A 19,081-nucleotide genomic window follows, 5' to 3' on the forward strand; every position below is an offset into this window, starting at 1 on the left:
ACATTTAAACATGGATTGAAGCTGCCCCAATGCAATGACACTTCAACTGTAAAAAATCACCCGCAACGTTTCTTCGAGCAGATCTTATCATAGGACAAATGCAGAAATCGAACTTTCCGGGTCAGATACGTGGGAAACCAAACAATAAATCTCATTGGATCATAAAAATGCTCATGGAACCAACCTGCTCTCTGTTGCATACTGACTGAACTTCTAGGTCGTGCTAAAATTATGGAAAAATGCCATGTAATGGTTGTTGTTATATTTTACGATGATAAACGTTGAAAATAAAATGAATTGAGCAACTTTATCAACAACCTCATTTTATGGTGTGCACCATTAAATGTAGGAGAACGGTACAGCTTTAAGAACATCAGTTGTAATTGACGAAAAGAACTGGTTGTGTCGCTGTCTACCAATGAGAAATTCAATTTCACAGTTGGATCCATTGCCCCTCCTACGCCCAGAATAAAAGGACAGAGTCAACGAAAGAGACAAGCATTACGTGCGTTTATATTATGGTGTTAAGCTGAGGCGTAAAAATCTTCTGTTTGTTTAGATTCGATCTTTATCTGCATGCGTTTCCGTCTTGCAGGAAGGACTTGTTCGCGATTAATTGAGCAGAGGCCTGAGTAAATTAATTGAATGCGGAACAATGGCGTCCAAATCCATATTAAGCTTCACTGTTATTGCGCACAGTTTTATCGTGTGTACTGCCGATCAAATTCCAGGACAATTTCGTTATTCTATTCCCGAGGAAATGGTCGAAGGGACAATTGTTGGGAATATTGCTCAAGATTTGGGATTGAATGTACCGCTTTTGTCAGCTCGTAAATTTCGTCTCAGCTCTAATGACGGAGAACGGCACATGAAGGTTAGTTTGGATAATGGGCTTTTATCTATTTGTGAAAGAATCGACAGGGAACGTATTTGTGGGCAAGCAGATATGTGTACTATACCTTTGGAAATAATACTGAAAAATCCATTAGAGGTGTATCGCGGCGAAGTGGAGATTGTTGACGTAAATGACAATTCTCCTACATTTCGGGAAACACATATTGCCTTACAAATGTCTGAAGCAATTACACCGGGCGTACGTTTTCGACTCAAGAGTGCGGAAGATGCTGATACTGGAATGAATACTGTCGCGAATTACACAATCAGTTCGAGTGAGTACTTCAGTTTGAAAACACGGAGAACCGAGGAGGGTATTATAATTGCTGAGTTGCTGTTAGAGAAACCTTTGGATCGAGAGCTACAATCATCGTTTCAATTGGTGCTTACTGCTGAGGATGGCGGCAATTCGCCGAGAACGGGAACAGCACAGATTCTCATTACTGTATTGGACATTAATGATAATCCTCCTGTATTCGAGCATGATGTTTACAGGGGCACTATTAGTGAAGACTCACCACAAGATACCATTGTGCTAAAAGTTAAAGCAAACGATTTGGACGAAGGGCTGAATGCAGAGTTAACATATTCATTCAGTGATGTTATTACTTCGCGAAGAATGCGTGATTTGTTTTCCCTGGACCCTAAAACTGGAGAGATTCGAGTAAAAGGGCCGCTAGATTTTGAAAAATCAACCAGCTATTCACTCGATATTCAAGCTGTTGATCACGGGTCACCTGCGATTACGGGACACTCGAAAGTGCTGATCAAGGTAACTGATGTAAATGACAACGCACCCGAGATAAAAGTGACGTCAGCCACAAGCCAAATCCCTGAAAATGCTACCCCCGGGGATTTAATCACCTTGATTGATGTTATCGATCGTGATTCTGGAGAGAACGGTCAAGTGCGCTGCGAAATACCACAGGACGTGCCTTTTATGATACAAAGATCGTCCAATCATTATAAATTAATTACAAGTGGAACGTTGGACCGTGAAACGGTGTCTGATTATAAAATACTTATTTCAGCCTGGGATTTGGGGTCACCTTCACTGTCAACAAATGTAACCATCCATATCGTAGTTACAGATGTAAATGATAATGCCCCACGCTTTGCTGAACTGCCTTACAACTTTTATGTGACTGAAAATAACTCTCCGGGCGCTTCTATCTTCGCAGTAACAGCTTCAGATCCTGATCTGAGACAGAATTCCTATGTTTCTTATTCCATTCTAGACAGTTATATTCAAAACTTGCCTGTGTCCACGTGCTTGAGCGTTAACTCTATGAACGGCACTATTTACGCTCTGCGCTCTTTTGACTATGAGGAACTCAAAAGTTTTCAGATCCATGTTCAGGCCCGTGACGCTGGAGTGCCGCCGCTGAGCAGCAGCGCTACTGTGAATGTCATCATCCTGGATCAAAATGACAACGCGCCTGTGATTGTTTCACCTTCAGAGTATGGTGAGTCATCAGCCGTGGAAACCCTGCCCCGGTCAGCGGGTCAGGGGTACTTGATCACCAAGATAATGGCCACTGATGCAGATTCTGGTCAGAACGCACGGTTATTTTACCAAATGGCGAAAGCTACTGATCCCAGTTTGTTTATTATCGGTCAAACGTCTGGTGAAATCAGAACAGCGCGCAAAATCTTGGAGGAGGATCTCAACACACAAACTTTGGTAATCTTGGTGAAAGACAACGGGCAGCCAAGCCTATCTGGCACAGTTACAATTCACGTCACAATTTCGCAGAACAGCACCGAAACTCCTACTAAAAGCAGTAATTTAGTGAGAAATTCAGAATATTTATCCGATCTAAATCTTTATTTATTGGTTATTTTCAGTTGCACTTCCATTGTATTTCTTCTGATTATCATTGTGCTTATCGGAATCAAGTGTAAACAGGACAGAAATAACACCCAAGACTATACTTCCCCCAGTTATTGTTACAAGCGTGGGGATATGCAGGACACGTTTAATCGAAGATCTGCGGTGGAGGAAACATTACGCTATCCTGGTACGGACCAGGTACTCCGCATGCCAGGACTGCCTCAGTACTCGGTCTGCCTGTCTCCAGAATCAGCGAAAAGCGACTTCCTTTTCTTGAAGCCGTGCGGCCCTGCCATTTCTCAGGCCCAATGCTAAATTACGGGGAACTACAATATAACGTATGATTATTTCATGTGTGTTTATTTTTGTTTATATCCTGAGATGTGGGATACTGGGGTAAAGTACTTCAGAACATGTTCCTTTCCCTGCAATTGTTTTTGTAATGTTCTGTTGACGGAGAGTATAGTTGTTATGATGGTCAAAGATAAAATTTACATCAACCGGAATCGACCCGTCTGAGCGTGGCATCTGTAACCTCTGGAGAAACTTACCAGCTGTCACTGAATGGCATTTTCAAATTTGTTGCTATTCAGTCGGTAGCTTGAAAAGGAAAATAACGCATGGATTCGTATGTGTACTTGATGTTGTGATATTTTGAAAATTCAGATTAAAAATACATTGACACATTGAACTGTCTTCTAGTTGAGGTACTAGCAATTCACAGAATAAATCCGGAGGCAAATGTGCAGATGTTTTTATTTGAGAGACCAAAAATATACTGCAGACCCTTACCCTGTCAGTCTTCATCTGTGAAAAAGCAGTTGTTTTCTTAGTTTCACATCCGTGCTGCCTGTCAGAGCAAGTAAAATGAATAAATAACTTAGCAACACACACAAAATGCAGCCTGACCCGCTGAGTTCCTCCAGCACATTGTGTATGTTGCTAGGATTTTCCCATCTGCAGATTTTCTTTAGTTTACAAAGAATTTAATGTTGCAATAACAGTGCATATGATTGAGGGATGGATGTAATAAGGGGATATCACTGATATGGACAGTCCATGGGTGACACCGTAATAGTTTTCGTGATCCCGGTACTTATTTCTGTTTGGTTTCTGTATGTCGTACTGCTAACAGCAGGGATGTAGGATATGCCAAGCAGTTGGGAGGGTTACCTATCTCTAATCTAAACTCATCCCTTCTCCTGCAAGAAGGAACAAGAACAGTGTCGCTATTTATTAATTCCTACTCAAACAGATTTCAGAGTGAAGGAGCTAACGCAATAGTCAACAAGATTTCATTCCTCACACTTTTTTATATTCCTTTAAAGCAGCTCCCCTATGTACTTTTGCATCCAACAACAACTCCGTATCTTTAATCCGGTCGAAGTGCGCAAAGCAGGCCCTTCCTCCCCTCCCTCGCTTGTCCCTGTCCAACGATCTGCTTCGCAGTGAGAAGTGATTTGCGTAGAACACTTCTATTCTACTCCTGAAGCATATTAATTTGGATAAATCCCCGTGGCTTGATCCAGCGTTTTCCGTGATATTTTGGGAAGCTGGAGAGTACATTGCAAAGGCCTAGCGGAGATGTATCCACAGTTTATTTTTGTTAAGTCTGAGGTACAGGCAGGTGTTTTATTATGCACATATATTTAAAGAAGTTTCAAGAGCAACCCAGGGATCTGCAGGCAGGTGACAATCTCTGATAAGAAATTTACTGGGGGGTGGGGGGCGGGTTCCTGAGGGCCAGGATCTGCTAGCATTTGCATTGGGAAAAATTTCAGGGAATAGCTTGAATTTGTGCTTGGGATATCCTGTCGCAAAAGCTGGTTTGAGCTTTTTGAACAGGTGCTGAGGAAGACGACGAAATCAGCGTAGTAGATATTAACTGCATAAAGTTTAACAAGGCCTTTGACATGGTTGTTTACAGTTGTTTAGACTGAAAGGGTAAGTCACATGGGATCCAAGACGAGTTAGTCAGCTGGATAAAAAATGACGAAGTGGAATAATTCAGAGGTGCTAGTGGAAGGTTGTAATTTATATTGGTGGTCTGTGATCAATGGTGTGTCAAAGGTATCAGTGCTGAATTCATTCTTATTTGTTATTTATATTTACTGTTTGCATAAAAGTATTGTTTGCACGTTTAGTATGCTTGTGGAAAATATCAGAAAAGGCAGTGTACTAGAGAGTGAAGAATTATATCTAAGCTAAATTCAACGTCTTCTAGAAAACTGTGCAAATGGTCCAAGAAAGGTAGATCAAATATAAGTTAGACAAGTGTGACCTGTTTTAATTTGTTCCAATAAACCAGGAAGTGTGTACACAGTAATTCCTGCAAATCTGAAGAGTATCATAGAACAGAAACCTAAAGGCGCAGGTATATCGTTGCAGGACCGATAAAGACAGCGGTACACAGTGTGGGGAAGAATTAATTTAGTCCATTTCGTTTCATAAGCCACTATTTAGATTACTGATTCGGTAATTTAGGTTACAACTGTGCGGTTCGTTGATGAGACTACACGTATAATATGGTGTGCGATTTATGTTGGCCAGCTGACGGAAAGATAGCAATAGCAGGTAATGGTAAAGAAACATTTCCCAAGGTGCTACCAGCACTGGAGGGCTTACGTTATAAGGAGTGGCTGCATAGGCTGAACTTTTTTAATCAGTAAGATAGGAGACAGAGCATTGACCTTATGACAGTGTATAAAATCAAACTGAGACAAATAAGAGTAGCGTTGATAGAGATGTTGGTCGGCATTGACATGTTCAGCCAAAGAGCTGATCTTAGAGTTTTATTATTTATATAAGAAATTGGTCATCGCATTGTGGTGGTTCTACATTGGTGAAATAAAAGCAGATTCAGTGATTGATTGCAGCGCACAGGCTTTCAAACATGCATCCGGTAGTTAATAACGTTAATTCGATGTCTCATTAATACTGTGACTTTTCTGAATATGGCTTCCCGCATTGTTTCAACGAGGCAAAGGCAAGACAGCAAGATTGAGGAGTAACACCTCATCTTCCAGTTGGGAAAGTTTCAAAATTTAATTTTGAATTAATTTTGTTGTTTCTTTCTAGCCGCCTGAATCAAAGCTGGCCATTCTTGCCTGTCATTATTTTCGCTTGTATTGTTTACTCTATATTTCTATGATTTATAGGTGTACATTAGAGAACAATGTCCTTCGGTCTACCACCTGAATACAGGCCTTAATGCTTATAGATACTAATTCCACCTGCCTGTTTTAACTTCATATTTCTCTATACCATACTCATTCGGGGCATGTGCAATGACGCTTGAACGGTATTAATATCCTGCCTCCACCTCCACCTCTGGCAGCTCATTTCCAATTAAAATTGTGTAGAAACATTCCCCCAAGTTCCACTTCAATTTTCTGTATAATTATAAAACCATAATGCTAACATTGATATTTATTAGGTAGCATACAGAAATATTGCAGAATGTTTATACTTAACAAACTTGATATGGCTACAAATTGAATTGGAGCTTGTTGAAAATGAAGCTTGACGTTTGTGAGTTTGATTTTATGCATGGTGATCTTGTTTCTTAGCAGAATGGATTTTGCTTAGTAAAAGACCGAAATAATGATCAAAGGGCGGGGAATATCTCAATTTTTTTTAAATCCGCTTTCGACTCGGGCGCAACTATTAAATAAAAATCACATTCTACATTTTCAAAGCAGTGTGTTTTTCGCTTTGATAACTGAATACAGCGCAATTTCTGTTTAAACATCTTCAAATAATTTAAACATTTACGTTGTTATCACTACGCCCATTTTTGAATGCTCAATATATAATTAGATTTTCGTCGGTCACCATAGAACCATAGAACCATCGAACATTACAGCACAGAAACAGGTCTTTTGGACCTTCTTGGCTGTGCCGGACCATTTTTCTGCCTGGTCCCACTGACCTGCACCTGGACCATATCCCTCCATATACCAGCCATCCATGTACCTGTCCAAGTTTTTCTTAACTGCTAAAAATGAGCACACATCTACCACTTCATCTGGCAGCTCATTCCACACTCCCACCACTCTCTGTGTGAAGAAGCCCCCACTAATTTTCCCGTTAAACTTTTTCCCCTTCACCCTTAACCAATGTCCTCTTTTTTTTTTCTCGCCGAGCTTCAGTGGAAAAAGTCTGCTTGCATTCACTCTATCTATACCCATCATAATTTTGTATGCCTCTATCAAATCTCCACTCATTCTTCTGCCCTCCAGGGAATAAAGTCTTAACCTATTCAACCGTTCTCTGTAACTCAGTTTCTCAAGTCCCGGCAACATCCTTGTAAACCTTGTCTGCACTCTTTCAACCTTATTCATAACCTTCTGTAATTTGGTGAGCACAACTGCTCACAATGCTCCAAATTCGGCCTCACCAATGTCTTACTACAACCTCACCATAACATTCCAACTGTTAAACTCAATACATTGATTTATAGAGGCCAATGTACCAAAAGCTCCCTTTACGACCTTTTCTCCCTGTGACGCCACTTTTAGGAATTTTGTATCTGTCTTCCCCGATCCCTCTGTTCCACTGCTCTCCTCAGTGCCCTACCACTTACCTTGTATGTTCTACTTTGGTGTGACTTTCCAAAGTGCAATACCTCACACTTGCCTGTATTAAATGTCATCTGCTATTTTTCCAGCTGGTCCAAATCCCTCTGCATGCTTTGAAAACGTTCCTCACTGTCCACTACACCTCCAACCTTTGTATCATCAGCAAATTTGCTGATCCAATTTACCACATTATCATGCAGATCTTTGATATAGATGACAAATTACAATGGACCCAGCACTGATCCATATAGCACACCACTAGTCACAGGCCTCCACTCAGAGAAGCAATCCTCCACTACTACTCCCTGGCTTCTTCCATTGAGTTAATGTCTAATCCAATTTACTACCTCTCTATGTATAGCTAGCAACTAAATCTTCCTCACTAACCTCCTATGCGGGACCTTGTCAAAGGCCTTGTGGGTCCTTGTCAAAGTCCATGTAGACAAAATCCACTGCCTTCCCTACATCCACTTTCCTGGTAACATCCTCGAAATACTCTAATAGATTGGTTAAACATGACCTACCACGCACAAAGCCATGTTAACTCTCCCAAATAAGTCCCAGTCTATCCAAATACATGTAGATCCCATCTCGTAGTACTACTTCCAATAATTTACCTACTACCGACGTCAAATTTACCGTCCTATAATTTCCCGGATTACTTTTAGAGCCTTTCTTAAACAGCGGAACACAATTAGCTATCCTCCAATCCCCCGGCATCGCATCCGTAGATACCAACATTTTAAATATATCTGCCAGGGCCCCTGAAATTTCAACATTAGTCTCCTTCAATGTCCGAAAGGATATTTCTTTTTATACTCCTCAAGCACCTTATCTGTTCCCTGTTTCCTATACATGTCATCCATCTCTCTCTTCGTCTTTATCAGAGTTCCAGTATCCCTTGAGAACCAAGGTTCCTCTTTCTTATTCACTTTGCCTTTAATCCTGACAGGAACATACAAACTCTGCACTCTCAAAAATTATCCTTTGAAGGCCTCCCACTTACCAATCACATCCTTGCCACAGAACAACCTGTCCCAATCTATGCTTTTTAGATCCTTTCTCATTTCTTCAAATTTGGCCTTTTCCAGTTTCGAACCTCAACCCGAGGACCAGATCTATCTTTATCCATGATCAAGTTGAAACTAATGGTGTTATGGTCACTGGAACCAATGTGTTCCCTTACACACACTTCCGTAACCTGTCCTAATTCATTTCTTAATAGGAGATCTAATATTGCATCTCCTCTAGCTGGTACCTCGATATATTACCATAGAAAACTTTCCTGAACTTTCATGTGAGAATCAAAACACTTGTGGTCTACAATTTAACTGGTTGTTACGTCAAAGAAATCGTTGAAGGCTGTTAGAGCTCCGGCAAATTTTCGGATTTGACGTGGCGAGCTTAAACACGCATGTTTAATGCTGGAGGATATAAATTTCCTGTTTTTGGAATTGTATGTATCTGAGGAAATTGATTAATCTCAGTTAAGGGAGTCCATTTAAAAAAAAAAACCTTTGTTGTGTTGTTGAAGACATGGATAAAACCAGCTCTGATTTTCCGAATGGCATTCATTGCAAACTGTCATTTTATACAGCAGACTTCATTAAAAGAGATTTACATTTGTTAAGAAAATACTTTGAAGAGAAAAGTTACGCAGAGAAATGCGTAATACATACCCGCCCGTCATTGGACTATGGGGGTTCCCTCAACAGTGTATTTCTCTTTGAAGCAGGAAATTATTTAAGGTGCAGAAAATAACTAACATACGTTGTTGAATGTGTACATCTAATGAAGTAAGAGAAGCCTAAAGCTATTTGCATCAAATTTGAATTTCTCGGTCTATTATCACTTGGAAAATATTGACCATATTTAGCATGCTGAAATACTTACACTATTCGGAAATGAAGTAGATTTGTACGCAGTTTGGCTCAGTCCAATACCTATACTCGGAGAATTGTAGCGTTTTCTCGATTCGCAACAAATAAAACAAAATCCAGAGTTTCAAAGAAAGAGAAGAATAGTAATAATTAAGCAAATACTTGGTACAGCGAAATTAACTTCGAGATTTAAAACTGCACCATGTGTCCAAGAACCGTAGAATAGAGGAGCCGAGAGGGGGTGTAATTCCTGAGATTTGGTTTCTCATATCCCAGCTGACGAACCAGAGAATATCAGCGGAACACTCCACTGTAGTTCGGACAATGTCTGTCTCTTCACCAAAGAATAAAAACAAGCACCTTCTTCAATATCACAAACAAGAGGAAATCTGTAGATGCTGGAAATCCGAGCAGTACAAATAAAATGCTGGAGGAACTCAGCAGGCCAGAAAGCACCTCACTACCCTACTAAGAAATACCAGGCAGGGGGAGGTGTCTGAAAGTTGGTGCTGGGCCTCAGCGGGGTGGAGTTCGGTGTGCCAGGGTGCTGCAGCCCCTCCCTTGACTGCGGCATTGGTGGCGAGGTTAAGATTAGTTCTCCTTTTCTCTAGTTCTGCTGAAGCATTTCAGCCCGAAATGTCGACCCGGTTTTTATTTCCATAAATGCTGGCTGGCCTGCTGCGTTCCTCCAGCATTTTGTGTGCGATTCTCTTCAATATGTATTGCTTTGCAGCATCCTACTGTTTGCAATGGCTTATCGCCTCTTCCCTAATCCCTTTAAAATGATGCACAGAGATACAAATTCTCATTTTTTTCTGTCTAACGCAGATATTTATTTAACCATCAGCATCCTTTTACTACCGGCAATCCATCAAATAAAACATGCGAACAGTTTGGAATTTCGCTATATCAAGTTGGAAATTAGATGGGCGAATTTAACGAAGGGGAGAACCGTAAACTCCTTATCCTTTAAATACAGTTTATATCTGGGACTGCGAAATTTTACTTTATCGGTCAGCAGCATGTATTTCCCGTTCTGGACCCGGCCATTCTGTTTCTGACAAAATCTCACTGGAAAACATCTTTTGGAAAATTCGAAATATTTTCAATTGTCGGTGGTATCAATAGCGCTATTGTCCTATACTCCTATATCAAAAAAAATATCAAGCAAATTCTCAAGAACATTCATTGAGGTTGGGTGAGACTTGAACTGGAAATCATGGGTTAAAGGTGAAAGGTGAAATTTTTGAGGAAAACATAAGAGGGATCTTCTTCACTCAAAGATTAGTGCGAGTGTGGAATTAGCTGTCAGTGGAAGTGGTGGAAGATGGTTCAAGAGAGAAATTTGGATCGGTACACAGATGGGAGGTGTATAGGGGATTATGGTCCAGGTGCAGGTAGATAGTAATCGGTAGATTAGAGTTCGGCACGGCTCGATGTGTCGAAGGTACCGTTCCTGTGCTGTAGTGCTCTATGATTCTAACATCTGCTCCGAATACTAAAAAAAAAATGTGCTATTGCTTGTAAAACTATTGGTAAGAGAGATAATACACTGTAACTGTCAAAGACGGGAAAACAGCTTCAAAATTTTTAACAGAATTCTGTTGTGCACTATGTACCAGTCTGCGTTTCTCAGGCTTCAACACTGTAAAAATAGAATCTTCTTGCTCCCAAATATAATCTGACTGGTAAGTAACGACGCCAATTTATGCACATCTGCCTTCTGAGTGAATGGTTAGACCTGTCTAAACTCTTCTAGACACCAGCTAAAAATTTGGGCATCTGTTATTTGTCCGAAACGCGAAAGGAGATTTAAATTTAGCTGGAAGTTCTGACATTTGAGGGCAAAATCTCATCTAAATATTGGTAATACGACCTTCGATGCTAGACGCTGTAAACAAAATTAAATCGTTAATTTTTATCAATAATTGCGTTTTATGTTTGCAAGACTTATTTAGAATAACAGTGCAGTTTAATAGCTTAATAACTTGTATTTTTTGAAGGAGCTGATTGCGTTGCTGTCTACCAATGAGACGTTGAAATGCAAAGATGCATACGTTATCCTAGCCTACATCCAGAATAAAATGTCAGAATCGATGGAAAGACGAGCGGTGCCTGCCTTGAAATTGTTGAGGTCAGATGAGAAAAATAATTCGCATGTTTGTTTAGGTTCTGAAACAAAATATATATCTACTTAATATAGCATATGGATGGAGGTGTTTGCCGCTTAATCTTACAGAGTTCAAGTTGTGAAAGTTAATGAATGTGGAACAATCGCGTACCTACTAAGGAGTGCTTTCATTGCGAGTGCTTGCGTGAGTCCCCTGTGTGCAGCGGATCTAATTTTCTGGCAGATTCGTTATTATATTCCTGAGGAAATAGAGCAAGGTGCATTTGTTGGGATTATGGGTCAGACTTTGGGACTGAAGTATCAATTCGAAAATTTCGGTTCACGTTTGTTGGTTCTATACTTATCCCATAGTTGAAGTAAGAGTTATAAAATATTAATTGTTGAACCGCATGCTGTGTACGGCTTGTCATTTCGGAGTACTGATTTTAAACCGGGGCCACATCCCACAGCATCCACCCAAATGGCAATCTCAAGGTTTGGCCGGACAGGGGGTTTTCACCCCGTGATCATGCCACTAGGGTAAATCGAGCGTTACAATTGTATTCATACAACCCAGAATGTGTCACAAACGCAGAGATTTCTCTAGCTCTGTCCGTCAATGGAACACACCAATACCCTTTCAACAGACCGATCGTTGTAAGAAATTTAGCTTTTCCAACCTTATGTATGCAATCATCCACCCTAAGGATGGGATAAGCATTTGTTTTTGTTGCTGTCCTTACCTTCCTACAATCAGTGCAAAACCTAATACCACCATCGGGCTTAGGTACTATAACACAAGATGAGCTCCAATTTGAAGTTGAAGGGCTAATGATATAATTTTCCAGCATATATTCAATTTCTTCCTTGCCAATTTGCATTTTCCACGTTCATACTACAGGGGTGTTGCTTAATCGTTTTGGCATCTCCAACGTCCACATCATGTGACGTGACGGTGGTTCGACTCGGAACATCAGGAAATAAATTTTTGTATTTCACAATTAATTCTTTCATTTGTTGTCTTTGCTGTGTTTGTAAGTGTAGCAACTTGTTATCAATATTTTGTAAAACAACCGAGTTCATTAGCCTTACTGGGACCATGTTTGGCTGATGAAAAGTTTCATTCACAGGGTCTTCAGTCTCGGCTGCAGCAGTTGGATGTATCTCACCAAAGGTCATTTTCTCATAATAAGGCTTTATCATATTGATATGACAAAGCTGTGCTTTTCGCTTATGATCAGGTGTTTTGATTATGAAATTTATTATGAAACAGATAAATAGAGCGATAGCTCAAACGAAGCGGCCAGTGGAAAGCGGCCAGAGCGTGAGTGGGCCAGTGAAGGAATGGAGCTTTGAGGCTTTGACTCGAGAGATTCTGGCAATTTTGGCAGTTGGTCTGTGCAATCAAGTCAATCAAGATTTGAATAGATCAGCTGTAAGCCGTTAATTAGACAATCAAGATTTGAATAAGCTCAGACTCAGCAGAAAGCAGCTGATTGGGCAGTCGAGGTCAGGTGACCAATCATTTTGAAAAGCTCAAACAGATAAATAAAGGGATAGCTCAAGTGAAGCAGCCAGTGGAAAGCAGCCAGAGAGTGAGTGGGCCAGTGAAGGAGTGGCGCTTTGAGGCTTTGACGAGAAGAGGCGGAGGACAAACTAGCTCGCAGTTAGTTTTTACAATGTCCCCTGAGACGGTGATGTGCCTCTCATGTGAGATGTGGCAGTCTTGGGGGAACGCCCCTCTGCCGCATAGTTACATCTGCCAGAAGTGCATACGGCTGGGCGATCTGGAAGACTGTGTAAGGAATCTGGAGCAGCAGCTGGATGACCTTCGACTCATAAGGGAGAATGAGGCAGTCATAGATGAGAGCTACAGGGAGGTAGTCACACCTAGGCTGTTGGACGCATGTCGTTGGGTGACAGTCAGAGGGGGGAAAGCGAAGGTCAGCAGAAAGGAAGTACAGAGCACCCCTGTAGCCATTCCCCTGAATAATAAGTTTACCATCCTGGATACTGTTGGCGGGGACGATCGTCCAGGTGTGAGCCACGGTGGCAGGGCCTCCGGCACTGAGTCTGACCCTGTGGTGCAGAAGGGTGGGACGGAGAAGAGGAGAGCTGTCGTCATTGGAGACTCTATAGTTAGGGGAGCAGACAGGAGATTTTGTGGACTTCAGAAGGACACCCTCATGGTTTGTTGCCTCCCGCGTGCACGACATCCTGGTACGAGAGGGAAAGCAACCAGAAGTCGTGATACATGTTGGGACCAACGATATAGGCAGGAAGAGGGATGAGGTCCTGAACTGTGAGTTTCGGGAACTGGGCAGAAGGCTGAAGAACAGGACCTCGAGGGTGAAGTTCTCAGGATTGCTGCCAGTGCTACGTGACAGTGATGGTAAGAATTGGAGGAGATGGCAGTTGAATGCGTGGCTGAAGAGTTGGTGCAGGGAGCAGGGTTTTAGATTTTTAGATCATTGGGATCTCTTCTGGGGAAGGTGGGACCTGTGCAGATTGGATGGGTTGCACCTGAACTCGAGGGGGAACAATATTCTTGCAGGTAGGTTTGATAGCATGGTTCGGGAGCGTTTAAACTAATTTGCGAGGGGGATGGGACCCTGAGCGATAGAGCAGTGAAAGAAGGGCATGGAGTAAAGCTAGATCTGACATACAGAGAGGCTTTGAGGAAAGAGAAGCAGAATAAACTGTGTGAAGACAGTAAGGTAGAAGGGCTGAAATGTATGTACCTCAATACAAGAAGCATCAGGAACAAAGGTGGTGAACTGAGAGCTTGGATACATACATGGAATGATGATGTAGTGGCCATTACAGAGACTTGGCTGGCACCAGGGCAGGAATGGATTCTCAATATTCCTGGATTTCAGTGCTTTAAAATGGATAAAGAGGGCGGGAAAAGGGGAGGAGGGGTGGCATTACTGGTCAGGGATACTATTACAGCTACACAAAAGATGGGTAATGTAGCAGGTCCTCTTTTGAGTCAATATGGGTGGAGGTCAGGAACAGGAAGGGAGCAGTTACTCTACTGGAGGTATTCTATAGGCCCCCTGGTAGCAACAGAGATACAGAGGAGCAGATTGGGAGGCAGATTTTGGAAAGGTGCAAAAATAACAGGGTTGTTATCATGGGTGACTTTAACTTCCCTAATATTGATTGGCACCTGATTAGTTCCAGGGGTTTAGATGGGGCAGAATTTGTTAAGTGTGTCCAGGATGGATTCCTTCACAGTATGTGGACAGGCCGACCAGGGGGAATGCCATACTAGATCTAGTGCTAGGTAATGAACACTGTCAGGTCACAGATCTCTCAGTGGGTGAGCATTTGGGGGAGAGTGACCACCGCTCCCTGGCCTTTATAATTATCATGAAAAAGGGTAGAATCACAGATGACAGGAAATTTTTTAATTGGGGAAAGGCAAATTATGAGGCTATCAGGCTAGAACTTGCGGGTGTGAATTGGGATGATGTTTTTGCAGGGAAATGTACTGTGAAGATGTGGTCCATGTTTAGAAATCTCTTGCGGGATGTAAGAGATAAATTTGTCCCCGTGAGGAAGATAAAGAATAATAGGGTGAAGGAACCATGGGTGACAAGTGAGGTAGAAAATCTATCAGGAGGAAGAAAGCAGCATACATGAGGTTTAGGAAGCAAGGATCAGATGGGTCTATTCAGGAATATAGGAAAGCAAGAAAGGAGCTTAAGAAGGGGGCATGAGAAGGCCTTGGCGAGTAGGGTAAAGGAAAACCCCAAGGCATTCTTCAATTATGTGAAGAAAAAAGGATGACAGAAGTGAAGGGAGGACCGATTAGAGATAAAGGTGGGAAGATGTGCCTGGAGGCTGTGGAAGCGAGCGAGGTCCTCAATGAATACTTCTCTTAGGTATTCACCAATGAGAGGGAACTTGATGGTGAGGACAATGTGAGTGAGGTTGATGTTCTGGAGCATGTTGATATTAAGGGAGAGGAGGTGTTGGAGTTGTTGAAATACATTAGGACGGATAAGTCCCCGGGGCCTGACGGAATATTCCCCAGGCTGCTCCACGAGGCGAGAGAAGAGATTGCTGAGCCTCTGGCTAGGATCTTTATGTCCTCGTTGTCCACGGGAATGGTACCGGAGGATTGGAGGGAGACGAATGTTGTTCCCTTATTCAAAAAAGGTAGTAGGGGTAGTCTGGGTAATTATAGACCAGTGAGCCTTACGTCTGTGGTGGGAAAGCTGTTGGAAAAAATTCTTAGAGACAGGATCTATAGGCATTTAGGGAACCATGGTCTGATCAGGGACAGTCAGCATGGCTTTGTGAAGGGCAGATCGTGTCTAACAAGCCTGATATAGTTCTTTGAGGAGGTGACCAGGCAGATAGATGAGGGTAGTGCAGTGGACGTGATCTATATGGATTTTAGTAAGGCATTTGACAAGGTTCCACACGGTAGGCTTATTCAGAAAGTTAGAATGCATGGGATCCAGGGAAGTTTAGCCAGGTGGATTCAGAATTGGCTTGCCTGCAGAAGGCAGAGGGTGGTGGTGGAGGGAGTACATTCAGATTGGAGGATTGTGACTAGTGGTGTCCCACAAGGATCTGTTCTGGGACCTCTACTTTTCGTGATTTTTATTAACGACCTGGATGTGGGGGTAGAAGGGTGGGTTGGCAAGTTTGAAGACGACACAAAGGTTGGTGGTGTTGTAGATAGTGTAGAGGATTGTCAAAGATGGCAGAGAGACATTGATAGGATGCAGAAGTGGGCTGAGAAGTGGCAGATGGAGTTAAACCCGGAGAAGTGTGAGGTGGTAGACTTTGGAAGGACAAACTCCAAGGCAGAGTACAAAGTAAATGGCAGGATACTTGGTAGTGTTAGAGGAGCAGAGGGATCTCGGGGTACATGTCAACAGATCCCTGAGAATTGCCTCACAGGTGGATAGGGTAGTTAAGAAAGCTTATGGGGTGTTAGCTTTCATAAGTCGAGGGATAGAGTTTGAGTCGCGATGTAATGATGCAGCTCTATAAAACTTTGGTTAGGCCACACTTGGAGTATTGTGTCCAGTTCTGGTCACCTCACCATAGGAAGGATGTGAAAGCATTGGAAAGGGTACAGAGGAGATTTACCAGGATGCTGCCTGGTTTTGAAAGTATGCATTATGATCAGAGATTAAGGAAGCTAGGGCTTTACTCTTTGGAGAGAAGGAGGATGAGAGGAGACATGATAGAGGTATACAAGATAATAAGAGGAATAGATAGTGGATAGCCAGCGCCTCTTCCCCAGGGCACCACTGCTCAATACAAGAGGACATGGCTTTAAGGTAAGGGGTGGGAAGTTCAAGGGGGATATTAGAGGAAGGTTTTTTACTCAGAGTGGTTGGTGCGTGGAATGCACTGTCTGAGTCAGTGGTGGAGGCAGATGCACTAGTGAAGTTTAAGAGACTACTAGACAGGTATATGGAGGAAGAGCTTATATGGGAGGTAGGATTGGAGGGTCGGCACAACATGGTGGGCCGAAGGGCCTGTACTGTGCTGTAGTATTCTATGTTCTATGTTCTGTGTTCTAAATTTACATCATTAATCTGAGACTCAACCTGATAAGGACCTAAAAATCTCCCCTGAAGAGGGTTTGAACTTATAGGTAATCGTACTATAACCTTGTCTCCTACTTGAAGTTTTCTCAGATGGGCTTGTTTATCAAACCAGCGCTTCATTTTCCCTTGAGCTGTTTTCAAGTTTTGGTTTGCTAGTTCGCAAATTTTGTACAGCCCGTCCTTGAAGTTCAGCAAATAGTCTAACAAATTAATATGTAAGTCTTTATGAATCCACTGTTCCTTTAACAAGGTCAAAGGTCCCCTCAGTCTATAACCAAATACAAGTTCAAAAGGGCTAAAGCCCAGTGATCCTGCACCGATTCTCTTCCTGCGAACGAAAGCAAACGTAGCCCTTTATACCAGTCGCTAGAACTACTCCTTCCCATTAACTGACCTGTCCCCTATAATTTGCATCTGCGCCTATCACCAATTTGAGTAGCTACATGAAATCTAGGCATTATGATTTGTTAAATTACTGTCAGGCATATAGCAGCCCTCAAAGGAATTTCCCTGAAAGATTACCGATCCGATTGACATTTATAGAACATAGAATAGTACGGCACAGTTCAGGCCCGTCGGCCCACAATGTTGTGTCGACCCTCAGACCCTGCCTCCTATATAACCCCCCACCTTACATTCCTCCATATACTTGTCTAGTAATCTCTTAAACTTCTCCAGTGTATCTGCCTCCACCACGGAGTCAGGCAGTGCATTCCACGCACCAACCACTCTGTGAGTAAATAACCTTCCTCTAATATCCCCCTTGAACTTCTCACCATTTACCTTAAAGCCATGCCCTCTTGTATTGAGCAGTGGTGCCATGGGGAAGAGGCGTTGTCTATCAGGTCTATCTATTCCTCTTATTATCTTGTACACCTCTATCATGTCTCCTCTCATCCGCCTTCTCTCCAAAGAGTAAAGCCCTAGCTCCCTTAATCTCTGATCATAATGCATACTCTCTAAATCTGGCAGCATCCTGGTAAATCTCCTCTGTACCCTTTCCAATGCTTCCACATCCTTCCTATAGTGAGGTGACCAGAACTGGACACAGTACTCCAAGTGTGGCCTAACCAAGTTTATGTAGCTTGTACTTATGTTGATTACTTGTTCCCTCCTGTATCGATCCCTTCGTTTTTCTCCTGCCAAGAATAGCTTTTGATGTATCTGGCTATTTTATCGATGCAATCTTGCTTCTCGATGAAGGGCATTGGAGTTATGAACAGGAATACGCCCAACAGCTAACTACATTGGTCCTCGTAGCTTATACATAAGCTAAGCCCAAGTAAGTATTATAGTTTTCCCCCAGTGTACTAAACCCCAATAGTCCACACAACAAAAGTAATTTCTTTATAATTCAGTTTTCCTTCTTCCCTTCTTCAGGAGATAACAACTTGCACTTGGTTCCCTGTATCCATCCAGCCTTCCCTTAGACTTTCACAGCAGTCCTTGTCACCAGAAGCACCTGATTTCACACCCTTTCTACCTAGAGGAAAGGGTGTCTTTCATAAGCGTCTTTACATATACATAGTCTCCAGGTTTAACGGGATGAATGTTTTTTTTTCCTCCCAGCTTAGGGAAGGCAGCAGCTACATGTCCTTAGTTTGCTCTTATTGCTTTGTCTCACAAATTCTATGGTTTTCTCATCGGTTCTGAGCAGGGATGTTTGTGCATTAATCAAAGGAGGCAGAGACTCTGGCGGTAAAGGCCTTCACATTAATACTTCGAACTGAGTCAATTTAGTTGTCCGTCTCACTTGATTTCTGAGAGAATATAATGCTATGGGAAGAGCCTCTGGCTATTTCAATCCAGTTTCCTGATATACCTTAGCCAATATGTATTTTAATACTCCGTTCATTCTTTCTTTTAGTTCCGAGGACTGCGGCTGTTATGGAAGGTGTTATTCCAAAGTAAATCGTAACGCCGGAACCAATTCCTTAATTATTTTACATGAATGGAACCCCAAATCTAGGAATAAAATCCTTCATGAATATCTTAACCGCAGGTAGGGTGTCATCTTCTCTAGGGGGAAACGCCTCCCCCATTTGGAGAACGTATCTACTATCACCGATACTTACAACCTCCGCCGGCTGGTATCTATCTGCAAATTGGGAAATGGTGCCGTCGCAGGTGGGAAATGATCAAATTTAGTTGGGTACCTTCCCCCATTGTGTCACTAGCAAATTTCACAGCTTCGCACAACCTGT

At 42.3% G+C, this 19,081-nt stretch overlaps 1 protein-coding gene across 1 annotated transcript; it reads left to right on the forward strand.

Moving 5' to 3' along the window:
* The first annotated feature begins 520 nt into the window (after positions 1-520).
* On the forward strand, positions 521-3,380 carry LOC140200905 (protocadherin gamma-C5-like). The gene has a single exon (XM_072264554.1). The coding sequence runs from the start codon at positions 656-658 to the stop codon at positions 3,041-3,043; it is 2,388 nt and encodes a 795-aa protein (XP_072120655.1). The 5' UTR covers positions 521-655; the 3' UTR covers positions 3,044-3,380.
* The last annotated feature ends 15,701 nt before the right edge of the window (positions 3,381-19,081 follow it).

This window comes from Mobula birostris, chromosome 7 (assembly GCF_030028105.1).
Source record: "Mobula birostris isolate sMobBir1 chromosome 7, sMobBir1.hap1, whole genome shotgun sequence".
Lineage (NCBI taxonomy): Eukaryota > Metazoa > Chordata > Chondrichthyes > Myliobatiformes > Myliobatidae > Mobula > Mobula birostris.